The sequence below is a fragment of the Leptinotarsa decemlineata genome, unplaced genomic scaffold (genome assembly GCF_025532065.1).
Source record: "Leptinotarsa decemlineata unplaced genomic scaffold, Ldec_3_MD MMD2_tig00000882_RagTag_RagTag, whole genome shotgun sequence".
NCBI classification, from domain to species: Eukaryota; Metazoa; Arthropoda; class Insecta; order Coleoptera; family Chrysomelidae; genus Leptinotarsa; species Leptinotarsa decemlineata.
The window spans coordinates 4,143,827-4,162,654 of NW_027412556.1; the positions used below are offsets into that span (position 1 = coordinate 4,143,827).

The window sequence follows — 18,828 nt, forward strand, 5'->3', positions numbered from 1 at the left end:
GTTAAAAATATCTTTTTGTGCTCCATTAGTAGCAATTCATCAACAATGGGTTCAGAGGGGTGAGACAACATGGATGGGAGTGCCATTATAAATGCCGATAATTTTACCCCTGAAACCACCTGCCCATACACTGGATTCAAATCTTCCTCGACTCCACAATAGAATGAGGATTTTGTTGTGCCTAAGTATAAGAATTGTAGCTGTTGCTTGCGTTTACGAAGCTCTTTTTATCAAGTACTTTCTTGGTTTTTCTCATTTTGTCTTCAATCGAGGACCGCCTGCCCAGTACGGGAAAAAATTAGATTTTAGCTCTCGAGCTAAAATGCAAAAAGTGCTTTGGAAATATTTCCATAGAAACAAGAAATTTTTGACAGGAAAAAGTTGCAGCAATTTTTCAAAAATGCACATTTTCGAAAAACATGCTGCAATTCAGAAACGAGGATAAATATCGATATGCGGTTTCCACCACTGAAATTTTCATAAAATTTGTTCCTCAGAGACAGCCATTAGTTTTCATCCAGTTTGAAAATAGGAGTTATCCTTTGAAAATGTCCAATTTCGCCGACTCTGTGCAATAGAAGAAAAACTAATATTTCCTAGGATAATGAAAAACAGTGCAATAATACAACCATTTCTGAATTTCAGGTACTCAGAAGTCGTCAAAGTTTGTGCTTTGGAGTACGACTTCAGTTTATTCCCTGAAGGAGATGCCACAATAATCACTGACAGGGGGTTGAATTTGAGTAAAGGACAACAAGCTCGAATAAATTTGGCAAGAGCCATCTACAGAAAAAGTGAAATCTACCTTTTGGACGATCCATTAGCAGATCTGGACGTGAACGTGCAAAGCTACGTTTTTCAAAGAATGCATACAAAAATATTTGAAAGATAAAATTTGTGTCTTTGTTTGCCAAACAGCAGCTTTCATACAAGAAGCCAACAATGTGTTTGTGATGGAAAACGGAAAATAAAAACTTCTGGGAAGCCCATTGAAAAGATATTGAGGGAAATATATGACATTAACGGGAAATGATAATGAAATACAAGTCAAGTTCAAGAAGAGGAATGTGAAATTACAACGAGTGAAACCGAACATCTTCTGAAGCCTCCTGTCGAGAGAGGGAATATTTATATGGAGAAAAAGAAAAGTGGCATTGTCAATTACGGCGTGTATATGAGTTACATTAAATGTGGCGGAGGACTGATTGCCTTATTTTTTGTGGTGTCATTAGTTATTCTTCTTGATTTCTCTGGAATTTACTCTAAAGGATTACTGACCGAATGGTGAGTAATGGACTGTATAATGATTTTCTGTTGATCGAAACTGTTGAGATTGGGAAAAAATAAGCAAAGTTCCATCAGTCAATTCATAAATTGTGTAGAACAAAAGCAATGACAAGAATCATTCAACTGAATGAATATTTATAAAGTGATGGATGTAGCCCTTACTACGTGATAGGAGATCATAATGAAAAGAGAAATGAAAATTTCTGTTTTTTACCACTTTTGAGTGGTAAAAGTGGTGAAAAACATAGAAATTTTCATTTCTCTTTTCATTTTGAGTAAATATTTAATCTAGAAATGCTGGATGAGGTATGTACACTTCTAACTCCATTCACTGACTATTATGAACACTTCACCGTGTTCCCAAAAACGATTATTGGTGACTTTTTTTGCGTTGGAGAAATAGTGATTCATATGCGAAAAAAATCACTATGAACAATTTCCTCAGATAGCATTTTTCTACAACTAAAATTATAAAAGTACTTTTCTTCTGAATTGGTTTCTAATTTTTGCATATCTCTATATGATATGCAAAATTCTACCCCGTTGGGGTAGAATTTTCAGTAAACAGAATTATGATAGGTTGTCGCAGCTGTGCGCGCATACAGATTGGAGTACCATTATGCATGAGAACGATTCTTTATATGAATTTCATAAACTTGTGTCAGAACCCTTTAACTTAGTTTTTCCCATTATAATATTGAAAAGCAGAAAGAAAAAACCATGGATAACAAAAGGGATATCTAATTCAGCAAAAAATATGCGATCCCTTCACAAAATCAAAAAACATGTGGCAAGAGACAATGCGGAGTTTTTCAGTTACTTCAATAAATACAGAACTACACATACTAAATATCATGAAAATAAATGCATGAGGTCGTTTAATTTCGATTAAATTGGTACACTCGACCACCCTGTAGATTTCTATGGGTTGACCAAAGCCTGCAAATACGGTAACTAATCTTTTATCAGGTTTTTTTACAAACTGTAGGTGTTCGGCTAAAATGAATAATCTGAAAGTGTCGAGTTTGTACATTCTATGCGGTTCTTGCTCAGCAATTAAACTGGAAATATTGTGCTTTAACATGAAACGCCATCACTTACCATTGGCTGAGATTAATAGAGCTGTAGGGCTTTTTCAAGGTGTCATGCGACAAAATGATGTAGCTCTCCGTTTGGGGGTCTCCCAAAGTGTTATCAGTCAATTGTGGTGGCGTTTTCGTGAAACTGGCAGTGCAGCCGAACAACATCGAGGGCGAGGACGCGCTACAACTGCAGTTCAAGACCGATTTTTGGTCTTAACCGCAAGAAGACAACCGACAATCACAGCACCTGAGTTGGTTAACGTGTTGCAGCAGACGCACCAGGTAACCATTGGTCGTGATACTGTCAGAAATCGAATGCATGAAGCAGATCTCCACAAAAGAAGGCCACTTAGATGTCCACCTTTGTCGAGAGGCAATCGCGGTAGAAGATTAGAGTGGTGTCAAGAACATCAAAACTGGGATGCAAATGATTGGGCCACAGTTTTGTTTACAGATGAATCCAGATTTGGATTTCATCCAGATTCTCATCGAGTAAGACTGTGGTGACGACCTGGAAATAATGAACGTTTGAGACACGTCCAGGAAGTCCACACATACAGAGGTGGTACAGTAATGCTATGAGGCGGAATCATGATCGGCGGCAGAACCGATCTCGTTTTTCCAAATCGCTCCCTCACAGCCCGACAGTACCTCGACACCATTCTTCTACCTATCGTCCGTCCGTTTGCTGGTGCTGTTGGTGAAAACTTCCACCTAATACACAATAATGCTCGTCCACATGTCGCGCGTCTAGTGACTGACTGGCTCACCAACGAAGGAGTTGATGTATTGCCATGGCCAGCACAATCACCGGACCTGAATCCCATCGAGCATGTGTGGGACATGCTTCAACGAAGAATTACTCCGCATATGGGGAACATTCACACAACGTTTCAATTGAGAGAGCTTTAAATCGCTGAATGGGCAAATGTACCTCAACAAGACATTGAAAATCTCAATTTGTCGATGCACGATAGATGTAGAGCCGTAATAAACCAGCGTGGAGGCCGTACTTTGTACTGATTCCAATTTTTTTTGTATTATGATTTTTTTTCGGGGTGCCAAAGAAGAGCCATATTTTTTTTAGTTTTGCTTATATGCGCACTCAGTATTTTTGACCATTTAATAAATTTTGTTGTAAGTTACATTCGTTTAATAATCACCCGTCAACTTTTTTTTCCCTAAAGCGATCTAAAAAAAAATTATTGCCATTTTTAAAATATCCCTAGACTCTTCCGATGTGTGTATTTATAGAACAGTTATAAAAGTAGTTAAGAATAACTACTACGCTAGCAGAATTTCTCTATCTAAAGATATCCAAAAGGAGTCTTGGAAGATTGTAAATCTCTTGAGAGGAAAACACAAGTCTGAAACAGTAAACACAAACCTAAAACCCAACGAATTGAACTCTTACTATTGCTCCGTTGCAGAAAATCTCGCGGCTAAAATTTCCCGTAAGTCTGATCCTCTCTCATATTTGGACAGATTACCGCTCCAACCAACTTTCTTTTTTGTACCAACTGATTTTATCGAAGTTAAAGAAGTCATGAGTGAAATAAAAAACAAAACCTCCTCGGGATGGGACGATATTTCAGTGAATATCCTTCTCAAATTACCTGATATAGTTCTGAATGTACTAGCTGAAGCAATTAACTTGTCGTTGTCCCGCGGGACATTTCCGTCATGCCTCAAATTGGGGCAACTATCATTCCCTTTCACAAGGGTGGTGATTTCGAGTCGCCTTCCAGTCGCAATTTCTATACTACCTGTTCTGTCAAAAATTGTCGAGAAAATTATGAACAGGAGAAAGACAGCATTTCTCAAAACATTTAATATTCTTAGTAACCGCCAATATGGATTTCAATGTTCTAAGAACACTCAGGACGCCATTTTCACTTTATTAGAATCTCTTTATATTAAAAAATGAACGAGAGGCTGCAGCGGCGATATTCTCTGATTTATCAAAGGCATTCAACTGCGTAAATCATGGAACTGCTCCGCAAACTTGAAGTTTATGGGTTTCGAGGCACGGTACTGTCCTGGTCGTACTTATCGGAGCGTGGCCAAATTGTATCATTTAATGGTATTAAGTCTGGAAAGCAAGTAATTGAGGATGGAGTTCCTCAAGGATCAGTTTTGGGCCCGACTCTATTTCTCATTTATATTAACGACCTCACCAACTTAGACATCAATGGTGAAATTACTATTTTTGCAGATGATACATCGATTCTATGGCACAACAAAAGCTCGTCAGAGCTTAACTACCACATAAGCATAGATATAGAAAAAGTTAAGAATTGGTGTGATTCCAATCTTCTAACTTTCAATATAAGCAAAACAAATATCATAACATTCAAGGGCGACTTAGATGATGTTTATTTGGACAAGGAACAAATCTCCATTTCTACGGATAATAAATTTCTGGGACTTCTGATTGATAATAAATTGAAGTTTGGTAACCATATTACAAAACTATGCAATCGATTAGCTTTAGGTTGCTTTGCGGTTCGTGTCGTTGCTAATGAGTTGAATTTGGGTATAGCGAAGAACGTATACTACGCACTAATAGAATTTCATCTTCGTTATGGAATCTGCTTCTGGGGCGCTTGTGCTCAGTATTTATTCCAAAGAGTATTCTCTCTCCAAAAAAGGGCAATTAGATACCTATGTAGTTCTGATTACCGTGAATTCTGTCGTCCCTTGTTTATGCAACATGGAGTTCTGACATTTGTTCGTATCTACATTTTGGAAATGGCTTGCCTCATGCACAAGAAATACCAAGCTATAATTACTTCTGAGTCAACCTATAACACTCGCTCCTCTCACTTGATCTCGCTTCCAATTCCTCCTCAACCTTAATTCGCAACTCTCTAATTTTTGAGGGCAAGAAAATTTTCAATCACCTTCCCCTAACCTTGCGTGTCATCAAAAGCGAAGTCAAGTTCAGAAAATCTATAAAAACGCTCATAGTTCGGAGGGCCTACTATACCCTGGAAGAATACTTTCAGGATTCTTTTTGCTGAGATCTCTATCTTTGGCGGCGGTCATATAACGTATGCCTAATTCTTTATATATTTAGAGGTAGTCTTTCATGTACAAAATGTAAAAATTTTTTCTTTTTGTTTTTCCGCCATGATACTTTATTCATTTAATTGGCACATCGTAGTTTTGTTGTTCAATGTTATTTGACTTAGTGGTGTAAATCTTGTTGCTTTTGTATATGTAATTATGTCCGCTTATTGTAAGTGTGAATTTATTTGTATTTATGATCTCCTTGCTAACTGTATATTTGTGATGTTATCATGGTGACTGAACAATCGGATAAATCGAGTTCAAGAACTCGTCTTTTTTGACAAATCAATGGAAAAAAATCAATTTTAAAGGAACCATTTTGTCATGTTATGCTTATACTTTAAACAATCTTCGGGAGGTATTTTTATTTTACTGTATCTTTTTATATTATTTCAGGATTGATAAAAGACAACATTTTTTGGATTTACGAGAGACTATTGCTGGATTGCAAACTAACTATTCGAACAGTACGATAGCCGATAAAATTAATTCTCTACAAAAATCCTATGAAGAAGCTGAGTCGCAAGAACAATATTCATTCTTGGTTTATTCCGTTCTGCTTCTGTCATCGAATGCATTGTTGTTAGTGAAATGTTTCGCTGTTCTGAATTTCTGCAGACGCTCGTCTGTAAATCTGCACAAGAAAATGATAAACAGGGTTGTCAGAGCTCCAATGGCATTTTACGATACTCATTTCATCGGTAATATTCTTAATAGGTTCTCTCAAGATTTGGTGAATGTAGACGAGTACCTACCGACTGTTATTGACGAAAGTTTTCGGGTAAGTAACTCAATGGAGAATTTTTCTCGGAAGTTGTCAGGAACAGCTTCTATTGTAATGAATTTTCAAATTTAATTTTCCCCAAGTATGAGTTGCAGTCCTACTGGTTCTGGTTCCATTTCAGTGGAAGAGCTTCATGAAGCAAGATCCGAATCGATCCCTCTACGAAACCCTTCTTCACTTGGAAGGATTGATTGCAGCTTGAGAAATGGTTCTTATGCAGATTCTGTGAAACACGTTCTTCCTTACAAATCAGTAGAGAGTTGTCCTGAAAATCTTGAGAAGAAAATTGTATTAGATAGTTTAGGAAACACTTGCTTCATGAATAGCATTTTACAAGTGTTGTTCATGACGAATAATTAACGAGGTTTTAATGATGAAAGAGAACGAGAATGTTTCCTACTTATTCACCAAACTCAAACACCTGTTCATGCAGATGCATTGAGAGAGTCATAGTTACGACCGCACCGGGGGGTCTGGGGGGCACCCTGGCGTTGGGTGCGACCGGACGTGGTGGGGTGGAATTTCGGGAAATCCTTGCGGGTACCGCCACTCGCCACACCAACAGGATTTCGCAGGGCTTTCTCCCGCTTCGCCGAACCCGGCGTTCCTCCTTACATCTACTTAGTGTGGCTAACCAAGGGACAGGACCATCGGCAGCGTTCGACCGAACGTTCGTACAAGTTAACTAAGCTCGTCTTTCGCCAGAGAGTGCTCGCGTCGTACACCTGTCCACTTCAACCTTGCCAAATCAATTGGGAATATTGTCTGCCTTGGTGCCCTGCAAAGCTAGACTCGGATACTCATTGGAAGGTGCTCATTGGAAGGACCGCGAGCCCCGACACCTCGAACGCTTGGATCCGTACAGAAGCAGGCGAGGATCACGGAACGTCATAGGCCGTCCAGTGCCTCAGTAATGTGGCTGCAATGCACCCATGAATGGATTACCGCAACCCTATCCCTTTAGCCGATAGTGGAGCCGCTGCCCCTAAGAGGCCAACGCCAGTTGGAGATGAGGCTCGCTAGCCTCCAGCCGCGAGCGGAAACTCACCTCCCCCTTAGAACTCATGTTAGGAAAGTTTCCTCTCCAACGTTTGATGAGTAACCGTCGAGGACTCTTTCGAACATCCTTTACCACACATCTTATGTCGAAGACGTCGCGCCCATTACCCGTGTAGGTGCGGGATAGGGCGGTTCGCTAACAACTTTTGGGTGTACGTCGTGTGGTCTGCACCGCATTCCCCTTACGTTACTCCGAAGGGCACTCATGTTAGGAAAGCTACCTTTCCAACGTTGGATGAGTAACCGTTGAGGGCTCTTGCGAGATTGGGTGGTTGACCGATGACTTTATTGGGTGAGTGTCGTGTGGTCTGCACTGGGGGCCTGTCAAACACCCATAAGAGAGAGAGACAGTGATTCTCCCGCCACTCGTCCCGTAAGAATGTATTATCTTTCCCTCCAACCGATTTCCTGGAGTTTTTGAAGTCCACTAGATACTCGTTAGGACAACAAGAGGATTGTACCGAATTCTTGGGGTTGTTGTTAAATACTCTTCGTGAGCAAAACGATAGCAGAATCAATACTCCTGGCTGCTTTGGATTGAATGATCCTTCCGTACAGTCTAACTCGTCTTGTGTTTGTAAATCTTTTGCTGGAAAAATCCTCACTTGTTTACTTTGTAGTAAATATTCAAGAGGTAGCAAAAACGTATGTGAATTTCTGGAACTTCAACTAGCGTTTACTAATATGATTGATAACCAGTCCGTGCAAAGCTTACTGTTAAATCATCTGAAAACGGAACTTTTAACAGGTGATGATCGACTGTATTGCCGAACATTCGCCAAACTAAGTAACTGTTATAAGAAATCAAGTATATCTGAGGCACCAGTCAATTCAATATTAACAGTGATGATCTTCAAACATGACTCAACTCCTGACGAAAGCACCAAACTCTTACGAAGGTTTGAAATAGATAAACACTTGAATATAGCAGACCACTATTATAATCTTCATGCAGTAATTGTTCTTCTGGCTTCTTCTGTCAATGTGATTCTGTCGTCGAACCTGGTCATTATTACGCATTGGTCGAAGACGAATCGGACTGGTCTTGTCAATAACTGTTCTGACGATGTCTTGAATTCATTGGAGCCTCTGGAGACACATTACATTTTGTTTTATGATAGATAGGACATTGGCAGATCAAGATCTTCAGATGATGTGGTGCTGCAGGTTTTTCCTGTAGCTGAAAAAGCAAATGCACCACTGGAATCAATGAAGTCGCCCCGGAGCGCCAATTAATTTTTAGTGTTGTTTTAGAATTTTATGATTTGTATTTTGAAAGTGTTTTCTTTCAATTCGAGATCACAGATTGATTTATCATTTATCAACTATATTGGATGATTTCATCATCCAATATAGTTATATAGCCTTCCAGGGCGATACAACGATTATAGCGGTCATACAATTTTTCGATATCATTTTTACAGTACGATGTCTTTAGCCTCAAAATGTGCCTCAGTTTCGATGATAACCTCACCATCGGTGCTAAATGTCATTCCAGCGAGCATTTTTTGAGGTCTAGGAACAGAAAAAAGTCGCTGGGGGCCAGATCGGGGAAATATGGTGGATGAGAAGCAATTTAAAGCCCAATTTTACCATCTTTTTCATTGATTTGTGACACGGCGCATTCATAGTTTCGAGTTTCAAAGTCTTGATTTTCGAGAAACAAATAATGAAACTATGTGGCCCCTTCAACGCTTCCTTATAGATACATATCGTTTAAACAATATGTAGCTTGTTTCACAACTACGATACGAAACTTCAGAGGGTGATTCGTTAGGTCGTTTAAAAAAAATCCTATGAATATATATCTCAAGTTGCTTCGTTTCTGAGCTACAGGGCGTTTAAGTTTAAGAAAAGGTATTTATAAAATATCATAAATATTATTACACCGATTTGGTTGAAATTTGCTAGTTATTTGAAGTAATTAGGCTCTTATTCAGCCCTAACTAAATTGCCCAGTGGAGTTTCAGTTGGCACCACATCCAACAATATTGAAAAAAAGTACGCCATTAACATGTTGTTATCGATTCATCAACTTGTGGCTTGTTTCCTTCATATTTACCTTAGTTTTCGAGAAAAAAAAATTGAAGGCACAGTTGACAGTTGACAGTTTACAGAGATAGTGTTGTGATATCCGTGAAAGTCAAAGTTGTCAATCAGCAGTGATTCCATCACGAATAATTTTACTAACGCTGTAATGGCTGACATGCCATCATTTATGGATTAGCAAATGGAAATGCGTAGGAAGCAAGGATAATTTACCAAGACAGATATCTCGACAGAGTAATTCCATGTGCTAAAACATTCAGAACGCTACATGCAAGATTATGAGAAACTGGGAGTTTTAATAAAAATGCAGGTGGTGGAAGACCAGAAACTGTAACAACGCTTGAACTAGAAGAAGCTTATACTTGATGCGATAGAAAAAGATCCTTCAAATAGTATACCAGGGTGATTGCCCTGCAGTTTGAAGTCAGCTTAAAAACTATTCGAATAGTTCCAAAAAAAACCTTATCACATACATCGGGTGCAAGCCCAGCTGACTCGGGATCTCCTTCTAAGATTAGTATTTCGCAGTTGGTTGATTCATACGATAGCACATAATAATAATGTTCTGCCAAATATTTTATTTATGGACGAAACAAATTTTTCACGACATGCTATTATCAATTTTCACAATGACCATTTTTGGGCCTACGAAAATCCCTACGTTTTAGCAGCAACAATTCAGTAACAATTTTCGGTGAATGTTTGGGTAAGAATGATTCACCCAGTTTGTGAGAAGAAGTGCCGGTACTTATAAGAGGCAACATGTGGTTTATGCACGACGGGGCTCCAGCTCATTTTAGTATCTCGACATCACATACCCTGATCGCTGGATTGGACGTGCAGGATCTTAAAATTGGCCAGCTCGCAGTTCTGATATGAATCCTCTAGATTTCTATTCATGTGGTAATATGAAGGCTTCTGTTTTACAAAACCCCTGTACTAGATGTGAATGACTTGAGGAATCGAATAATTGACAATTGCAATATCATAAGGAATATTCCAGGTATTTTTGAACGTGTCAGAAAATCAATAACAAATCCTTTGCAGTGGTGTATTCTATCAGACGATGCTCATTTACTTGAAGGTTGAACTTGTTCATTACTTACTTTTAGTTCATCTAGTTCGGGCTAAATAAGCGCCTTATTACTTCAAATAACTGTAGAAAATTCCAAGCAAATCAATGTAAGGATATTCATGATATTTTTTAAATACCGTTTTTCTGAACTTCAACGCCGTGTATCTTAAAAACGAAGCAACTCCGGACATATGTTCATGGGAACTGTTTTTTTCGAAACAACCTAATGAATCACCCTTTTAAATTTTGCACCGTAGATGGGAAACACCCTGTAAACAATCCTTTGTCGCTTTGGAGTTTCTGTTTTGAACAACCAAAAAAAAGAAACAAATTTTAATAATCGAAGCTGTTCATGGGAAATTCCGAAAACTGTTTTACATATTCAGTGAAACGACCAAATACCGGTCAGTTTCAGTTGTCTGGGAGGAGGAAAGAATTTAAAATTCGGAACGGAGATCATTGCAGCCGATATTTCTGATGACGAAACGATTGAAAACTTGGTTCGATCGGAAAAAAGTGCAAGTCACAATATTGAATTTGGGAGAAAATGGCACCTACGCCGCCATTTTGAAAGGAATATGCTGAATAGAGAAATTTATATTGTATCGAATGGTCAACAAATTACGAGAACTGTATTTAATATTCCGATTGAAACAGTGGATGTTTTCTTTTGTTTATTCCATTAGGAATGCAGGTTACAATGAACTAACTAGACCGTCAATCCAAATTTGAAATTTCTCATCCCAAAAGCTGTACACAATGATATACTTGTCATCTAGTATGATATTTAATAATTCAGCGTCAATTTTTCAGGCAGCTGTTATGGTTTTTGGACATTCGTGGCTCATCGTGAGTGTGAATATTAAATTCGTCATATACGTTATTATTATCATTATAATGTCGTTTGTTTTGAGGCTGTTATATCTACCAGCAGGACGCAGTTTGAAGAGATTGGAATCGGCAAGTGAGTTTTTTCGACTTAATGAACAGTGCGAGTTTTTACTTTGGAATAATTTCGAAAAATAAAAAATAAATTAGCTTTTGGAAAAATACGTTCGATTTGATGAACGCACTGTATCAGTGATACAGTACGTGTCTCTAACTTGGAATAATTTCGGTTAATCAAAGACAAATTAGTGTTGACTCGACGATTTTGAGTCGTACTCGCTTCCATGAAATACTATCCGTGTGAGTCTTAAATTTGATATATAACGTTATGAATGTTTTTTGATGCACATATCTAGTTATACAGTGTTTGGAATACATTCATTATTTCGGTTACGGTACATATTTAACAAAATCCCGAAACACGTCGAATTTAAATTATAATTTGACATGCTACAACTTAAAAATGCCACCCATACCTGCAACCCTCGTCGAATGACGAGGGTTGCAGGTATGGGTGGCAATTTTTTAAATGAAAAGTTCATCGCAACAATTAAGATAAAATAAATTAAAATAATGTTGTTACCGAAATTCGATAAAATACACTCAAAACTTATTGCAATACACTCAAAATTTAGTTCATGTGTAAGTATTGATAATAAGAAAAAACCACAGCAGTGTTCTTTTTAGATGGTATCCTTCAAAAAATAATTTTCGTGGCAACGTTAGTTCAAAACGCCTTGTCAACTTTTTTGTATGTCACAACATTGGTTGTCAGTATTTTGATTTAAGTTTAAAGTTCGTTAACTTCAAGTCTGACAAATGGTTAGATTAACGTAAATGAATAAAATTACCATGGGGTAAACCAAATAAATTTCTGGCTAAGTGTCTTTTTGGAAGTACAAAACGTCAGGTTAATTTCAATATTGTTACTTTTTTAGTGCTTGTGAAAAAAATTGTTATACAAATTTTATGTACCCCCTTTGAGGGGCTGTATCTTAACAAGGGATGCTCCAATAGAATTTCTTTAAATGAAAGATCCTATCTTTTTTTCGATGAGGAATCACCTCCTTAAATGTTTTACACTTATTCAGTTACATCCTGTATATTGAATACCTGGTCATATTCTAAACTGTAGTGAAACTCGTATTTATTTTTTCGAGTAACTTTTGGCGGAATTCAACCAATCAATCAATGAATCAATCTTTATTTCCAAAGAACGATACAGTATTGAAGAAATTACCATTTTGAGATATTAAATCGATTGAAGTTTACGAACATACATAAATATAAGAAGATATTACTATTTCGTTTCGAAATAATACAAAAACATTCCTTTTATTGTTTCCAACATGTCAATCATTCTTTATTGAATCCACGAATATTTTTTATATTCCTGCCACTTCGTGGCAGATTTTTTATATTTATGCTATATATCATTTATACTATGAATATTTTTAATTCAGGAGCATTCTCAGTTTCAGTGATTTTTATATGAGGTATTATGGACAATTAAACCTGTTCCCGAAAATTCTCTTCTTCCATCATAAAACACTATTTGTGTTGACAACATTTCACCAGCAGAGGATACCATAAACAATGACGTTGATTATTCTGATTTCATTTACTTGACTATAGTTTTTTTTTTCCAAAAATCAATGTTCAACAAAGCTTTGTCAATAAGAGTTTTTTTGGACAATAAAGCATATTTATTATTATTATAATTATTATTATGATATCTACTATAATTACATGCATACTACAAGAATAGCAAGACAATGATATTTAAACTATGTGTAAGTTTGTAATTGTATGAGTAATTTAATATTTATCTGATATTTGGCAGCCCGAAGTCCGATGATTGGTCACTTAAATGCGTCTTTGGAGGGATTGACCACTATAAGAGCTTGCAAAGCACAAGATATCCTTGAAGATGAATTTGACAGACATCAAGATTTGTATACTTCGGCATTTTATACTTCCACATATGCAATGGAGGCTTTTCAATTGGCCCTGGACTCACTCTGCTCGATATTTGTGGTTCTTGTCATTATAGGCTTCATCGTCGTTGATACAGGTATTTATATTCATTTGATAATTTTTGTTGAAAATGAAATTGAGTGCTTGGAAACACACGAAATGTAGAATAACTTTTTTCGAGATCAATTGCCCTAACACCAAACTGATATTTTTGCACTCGACGCGCGTTTCGCCAACAAAGTTAGCATCTTCAGGAGAAGAAAATTTTCCAAAAAAGTTTTTCCAAAATTTGTCCAAGTCAGCATTAGGAACGATTCACCAGTTGCAGAAAAAATACTACTATTTTCTAAACAAAAGTATTTGACATTAGAAATAAAGAATCGGTACAGCAAACGAAGTATGCTAGAACTGGAAGCATATGATTTATATTAGAAACTAACCAGACTAGACTAGGTATCAATTTTCTTCTCCTGAGGATGCTAACTTTGTTGGCGAAACGCGCGTCGAGTGGAAAAATATCAGTTTGGTGTTAGGGCAATTGATCTCGGAAAAAGTTATTCAACTTTCACACCAAAGGTTCCAATCTCATCGTTATACACGAAATGTAGACAGTGGTGATTATACTCTGAGTCATGAAAGCGTTTACAATTGGTAGAATGAAACCATTTTTCTAATTTTTAGAGGTTGTATCCGCCCCCGCTAGAGGGTTTATGTAATTCAACTAGTCTATAACATGTCCCCATGTTGTCTGCCTGATTGGTCGTTGTTGTGCATGCTTGGTGGAAAGCGTTCTGGTTTCGGTTGGAAGGGTATATGATGTCCTCCATCGAGGTATAAGGGTTCTCTTGAGGGGGCGTGCCCCGCGGCTTCGCCCCCATCGACCACATTTACCCTTCGCCGTAACGGCCGGCTAGCCTCCCAGACCTGAGCCCCAGGGATTTTAGGACTCAGTTCCTGTCTGGGTACGACGGGAGGTTGGTTTGCTTCAGATAGCTCTTCTGGGAATTGATATTCATTATGGAGGTACTGACACCGCCATGAGGCCACCCCCAAGCTTCTCTCGGCTTCAGGGTGACCCCCTGGCATTCCACCACCGCCTAGCACTTCCGCTAGGTCGTCAGTAACCGGCAACGCACCCTTCTCCTCCCAGGGATCACTAAGTGTTCCCCCCTGGAGGCATCGCGACGCCTGGCGTCGGACGACCTGTGCTGCATCACTTCCTAGTTCACATTCGCCAGCATCTCCAAAGCTTTCTTTGCTTTGAAAACGCTGTCCTTCACCGAACTTCTCGGAAATTTCCTTGTTCCGAAAGTTCTGCCCGGTGGTTCTTCTTGCGAAACCATGATCTCTTCGCAACCCCATTCAGAAAAACCAATTCCGGAAAAAACTCTCCTTTATGCAGAATTGTCAGATCCTTCAATACTCATTGCAATTATATTGAAAAACTGAGGTAACATTTCCTTAGATTCAAAAAGTATGTGAACTCTATTTTTATTTATAATTAGTTATCGGTTCTACATATACTGTTTATTTAGTATTTTGTTAATATTCATTACTATATAGTGTAATGTACTTAGCATTTATATTTTCTACCTTTCATATGTAAAACGAGGATATTTTTTTGGATTTATTCTGTTTGTATCCCTATTTGTGTAATAAATAAATAGTCTTGAAAACAACAAACAAAATTGAATAAATTGAAATGAATAGCTGAAAATAACAATTATATAAATACCTACAAAATTTTTTCAAATCAAAACTGAATTGCAAAATTGCAAAAAAATTAAAGGTGAACAAATGAAGATAAAATAAAAATTTAAAATATTTCAAATTAGGTTATTTCACGACGTTTCGATTATCAGTATTCACAATCGTTTTTGGGTGATGACTGGATAATTCTTCTGAGAGATGACTATTTATAGGTCATTCGAACGCTTTTATTTACCCACGCTTCCATCTCTTCGTTTCACCGGTTTAGTGGGAGTTGACCGTTTTCCGCTTCAATGAAAGTTTCTATGTGTTGCGAATCTCTACGCTAGCTTGACAAAATGCGTCATAGGACAACATATATGCAGCTTCTTTGAACTTCCTCCTAAACCAGTGTTCCACCCTGTGGATGATCTCAGCTTGGGACCACTTGATGATATGTTGATGAGTCCAAACATGCTCTGCTCTTCCCGATTTTCTGGTTTTTCTTCGCTGTGTGTTTCTCTTGTACTCGTCGATGCAGACTTCCAATGACCTCTTAATTTCACCGATCTAAGATCTGACGTACTCACAGGTTATTCCGTAAATGCAATTCTCTGAATAGCAAGGCTCTTGCTATCTTCCAGCAATAATCTGTTCCACCATTACTTTGGGGTAACCATTCCGTTGAAAATATTTTTTGATGATGCCTAGTTTCTTCTCGATACTGTCTCAGATACTGTCCCGTGTAAGAGGGTTGTTAGTATACAGATGTTTCCCACTAAGTGTTGGTCGTCTCCACTAATGCGTCTCAGAATGGCAATTCGTTGTAGATTTCGTTCTCCATTGTGGGGGTGATGGAAGATCTAACGCTGTTGATGTGCTTCAGAAAGGTGTCTAGTTCTGTATTCCTATGGTACCATACTGTGAAGGTTCAGTCAAGGTATCTCAACCAGACTCGAGACTTCTTGTGGGCTTTTTCAATGGCCAGAGTTCCGAACAACATATATATGTTCCCTATAACTGGTGGAAGTGGCGATCCCATTGGCAGTCCCTCATCTTACCTGAAAAAATCATCATTCAGTCTGTGTACAGAATTGCTTTCCAACTAAAGGACGAACTAGTGAAAATAAGGGTGATGCATTCCGCTCGACTGGATCTCTGGAGTACATTAGTTTCTGTTCTAGATGATGTGTTTGTTGCACTGATCTTGATTTTATTATGAGATGGTTTTCCATGCCGCTGATAGGTAACATGCGTCATCTCTCTTGTTTAGACTACCGCTCTTCTCAATTCCAATTGTGTCCTCGTCGTAGATGTTTTCGATAGATACTTGCCAGATTTTACGGTGTTGAAACGTAGGAAGAGATAAATATCCTCCTCCTCCCGACACACTCGTCAGATTTACACATAACGAAGAGAAAATGTGAATGAAAACCTTGATAAGTTTCGTTGAAAACCTTCCTAATCAATTGTATGAACTCATTTCATTTTGTATTTTCAGATGTCAGTGCTGGCAATGTAGGACTCGCCATTATGGAAATCATGTACATGGGAGAAGCGATACGATACTTGAATCAAAGATGGTCACAATTGGAAACGCTTATGACTTCAGCTGAAAGAGTTTTAGAATATAGTTCAGCGAGCCCAGAATCAGAAATCGGCAATATTGTAGAGAATTGGCCAAATTATGGAGCTGTTGATTTTGAAGACGTTTCACTGTCATATAAGAGCAAAATGGTCCTCAAGCATGTGTCCTTCAGAGTGAAACCAGGTCAGCACATTGGAATTGTTGGAAGAACTGGAGCAGGGAAATCATCACTGATTTCTTCCATCTTCCGGCTGTACGATATCGAAGGGAAAATTAAAATCGATGGGGTTGACATCAAGACATTGTCTCTGAAATTCCTCAGGAGGAATATCGTCGTAATTCCCCAAAATTTCCACTTGTTTTCTGGAACCATTCGTTCCAATCTAGACCCTTATAATGAGTTCTCGGATGAAGATCTTTGGAACGCTCTCGGGAAAGTAAACATCAAGAAGTCTATCGATGATTTGAATATGAAGGTGGAAAGCCGTGGATCAAATTTCAGTTCAGGTCAAAAACAGCTTATTTATTTAGCAAGAGCTGTTCTTCGCAGAACTAAAATAATAGTTTTAGATGAAGCAACTGCTAATATGGATAACGAAACAGATATTCTGTTGAATGAGGTCATGAAAAATAATTTTGAACACTGTACAATTTTCAAAGTGTCGCACAGATTGGAGTGTATTTTGGAATGTGACAAAATTTTGGTTTTAGAAAAAGGGGAAATCAAGGAATTTGATAATACTGCCACTCTGTTAGAAAATGAAGAAGGGCATTTCTACGCATTGGTTAAACAAGCGGGACTACTCAACTACTTAAATTAGTTGTTTGATATGGAAATTATATACACAAGTACAAAATTTGGATATATACTGCTATAAGGTGTTTTATTTTACCTTTCATATTGAATATTGAATGGGAAAAATTAATGAAGTTCACTTTGATCACTTTTGATGCTTCAAAAAGCTCAGATGAGACCTTCTTTGAAGTATTGTTCTCATGTATGGAGCTTCGCCCCCAAACATACCCTGAAGCTGCTGGATTCCATCCAGAAAAGGGCTATTCGCCTGATTGGAGACACAAACATCACTGGCAACCTTGTCAGTCTGGAACATCGAAAAAAGGTTGGAGATTCAATTCTCTTCCATAGATATTTTCACGGGAGGGCTCAAGTGATTTGACACATTTGATTCCACCAAGAGCCGGTACATATCGGACTGTGGCTGCTCATCTTTTTGAGGTTCAACTCAGTACACCTCAAACTCCACTGTTTGAGAAGTATTTCATTTGGAGAATCGCGTTTAAGTGGAATGAACATGCTGAGAACATTTTTCAAATAAATTTAATCTCCAATGATTCAAATCCAACGGAATCGCTACTTTCGCGCTCAAGGCGCTCTCAAAGCGCCTTAAGGATTTTCTGTTGTGCTTGTGTGAGAAATGTTCAGGTTATGCAGACAAAAGGAAAGTGAGCTACTGAAAGAAGTCTTTTTGGCTTTTTCTCGCAAATAAAAACCTAATTTCTTCTTCGGCAGTTTTCAGTATTTCTAGAAAGTCAAAACATCTTTTTCCAAAAACTAACCCCTCTTGAAAATGAGTGGAACTTAGAGTTACACAAAAACTTAAACTGAATTTCATGCTAATACTCAAATGTATATCGCCTTATGGGTTAACTTCGTACCGCACTATCAACTAGACTAGATTCCTCTGCCGGTTAGTATTGCTTGTATATCCCCATAGCTATTAAGATAATAGCCAGTCCAAACAGAACTGGCTGGTATCTCAATCGCCAGGAATAACTAGGAAAGGAATTTCTGGCAAAAACATAACAATCTGCACTGACAGCGGACAAGCTCTAATAGCCTTGATCAGACAACGTGTTTCCTCAGGCTTAGTACTAGAGTGCCATCAAGATTTAGCTATAGCCTCGGTAGATAATAACATTATCCTAAGGTGGGTTAAAGGGCACGACAGGGGTAGAGGTAATCGCGTTGCCGACTGGCGATGACCAGAAAAATCGACGCTTGTCAGTAGGATTTGTGACTGGCCACTGTCAATTAAGGAAACACCTCCATAATATGGGGCTAGTGGACACACCTTTATGCAGGATGTGTGAACAGCAAGATGAGACTGTCAGGCATGTCCTATATGAGTGCCCGGAGTTATCGTCAATAAGAGAGTGTGTGTTTGGCGAGTCCTGGTCTACACCTGCGAATATAAAGGAGCTGTCTCCCAGTGACCTGTCCACCTTTCTGGAAAGGACAGGATTGACAAATGGGTCA

At 38.2% G+C, this 18,828-nt stretch overlaps 1 protein-coding gene across 1 annotated transcript in view; it reads left to right on the plus strand.

The window, feature by feature from the left end:
• Positions 1-17,422, plus strand: part of LOC111503889 (probable multidrug resistance-associated protein lethal(2)03659) — a 42,054-nt gene extending 24,632 nt beyond the window's left edge. The window contains 7 exon segments of the mRNA XM_074175240.1: positions 646-862; positions 864-970; positions 1,048-1,284; positions 5,838-6,222; positions 11,222-11,372; positions 13,140-13,370; positions 16,464-17,422. Coding sequence (XP_074031341.1) covers positions 646-862; positions 864-970; positions 1,048-1,284; positions 5,838-6,222; positions 11,222-11,372; positions 13,140-13,370; positions 16,464-17,371 — 2,236 coding nt within the window. The 3' untranslated portion in view covers positions 17,372-17,422.
• The last annotated feature ends 1,406 nt before the right edge of the window (positions 17,423-18,828 follow it).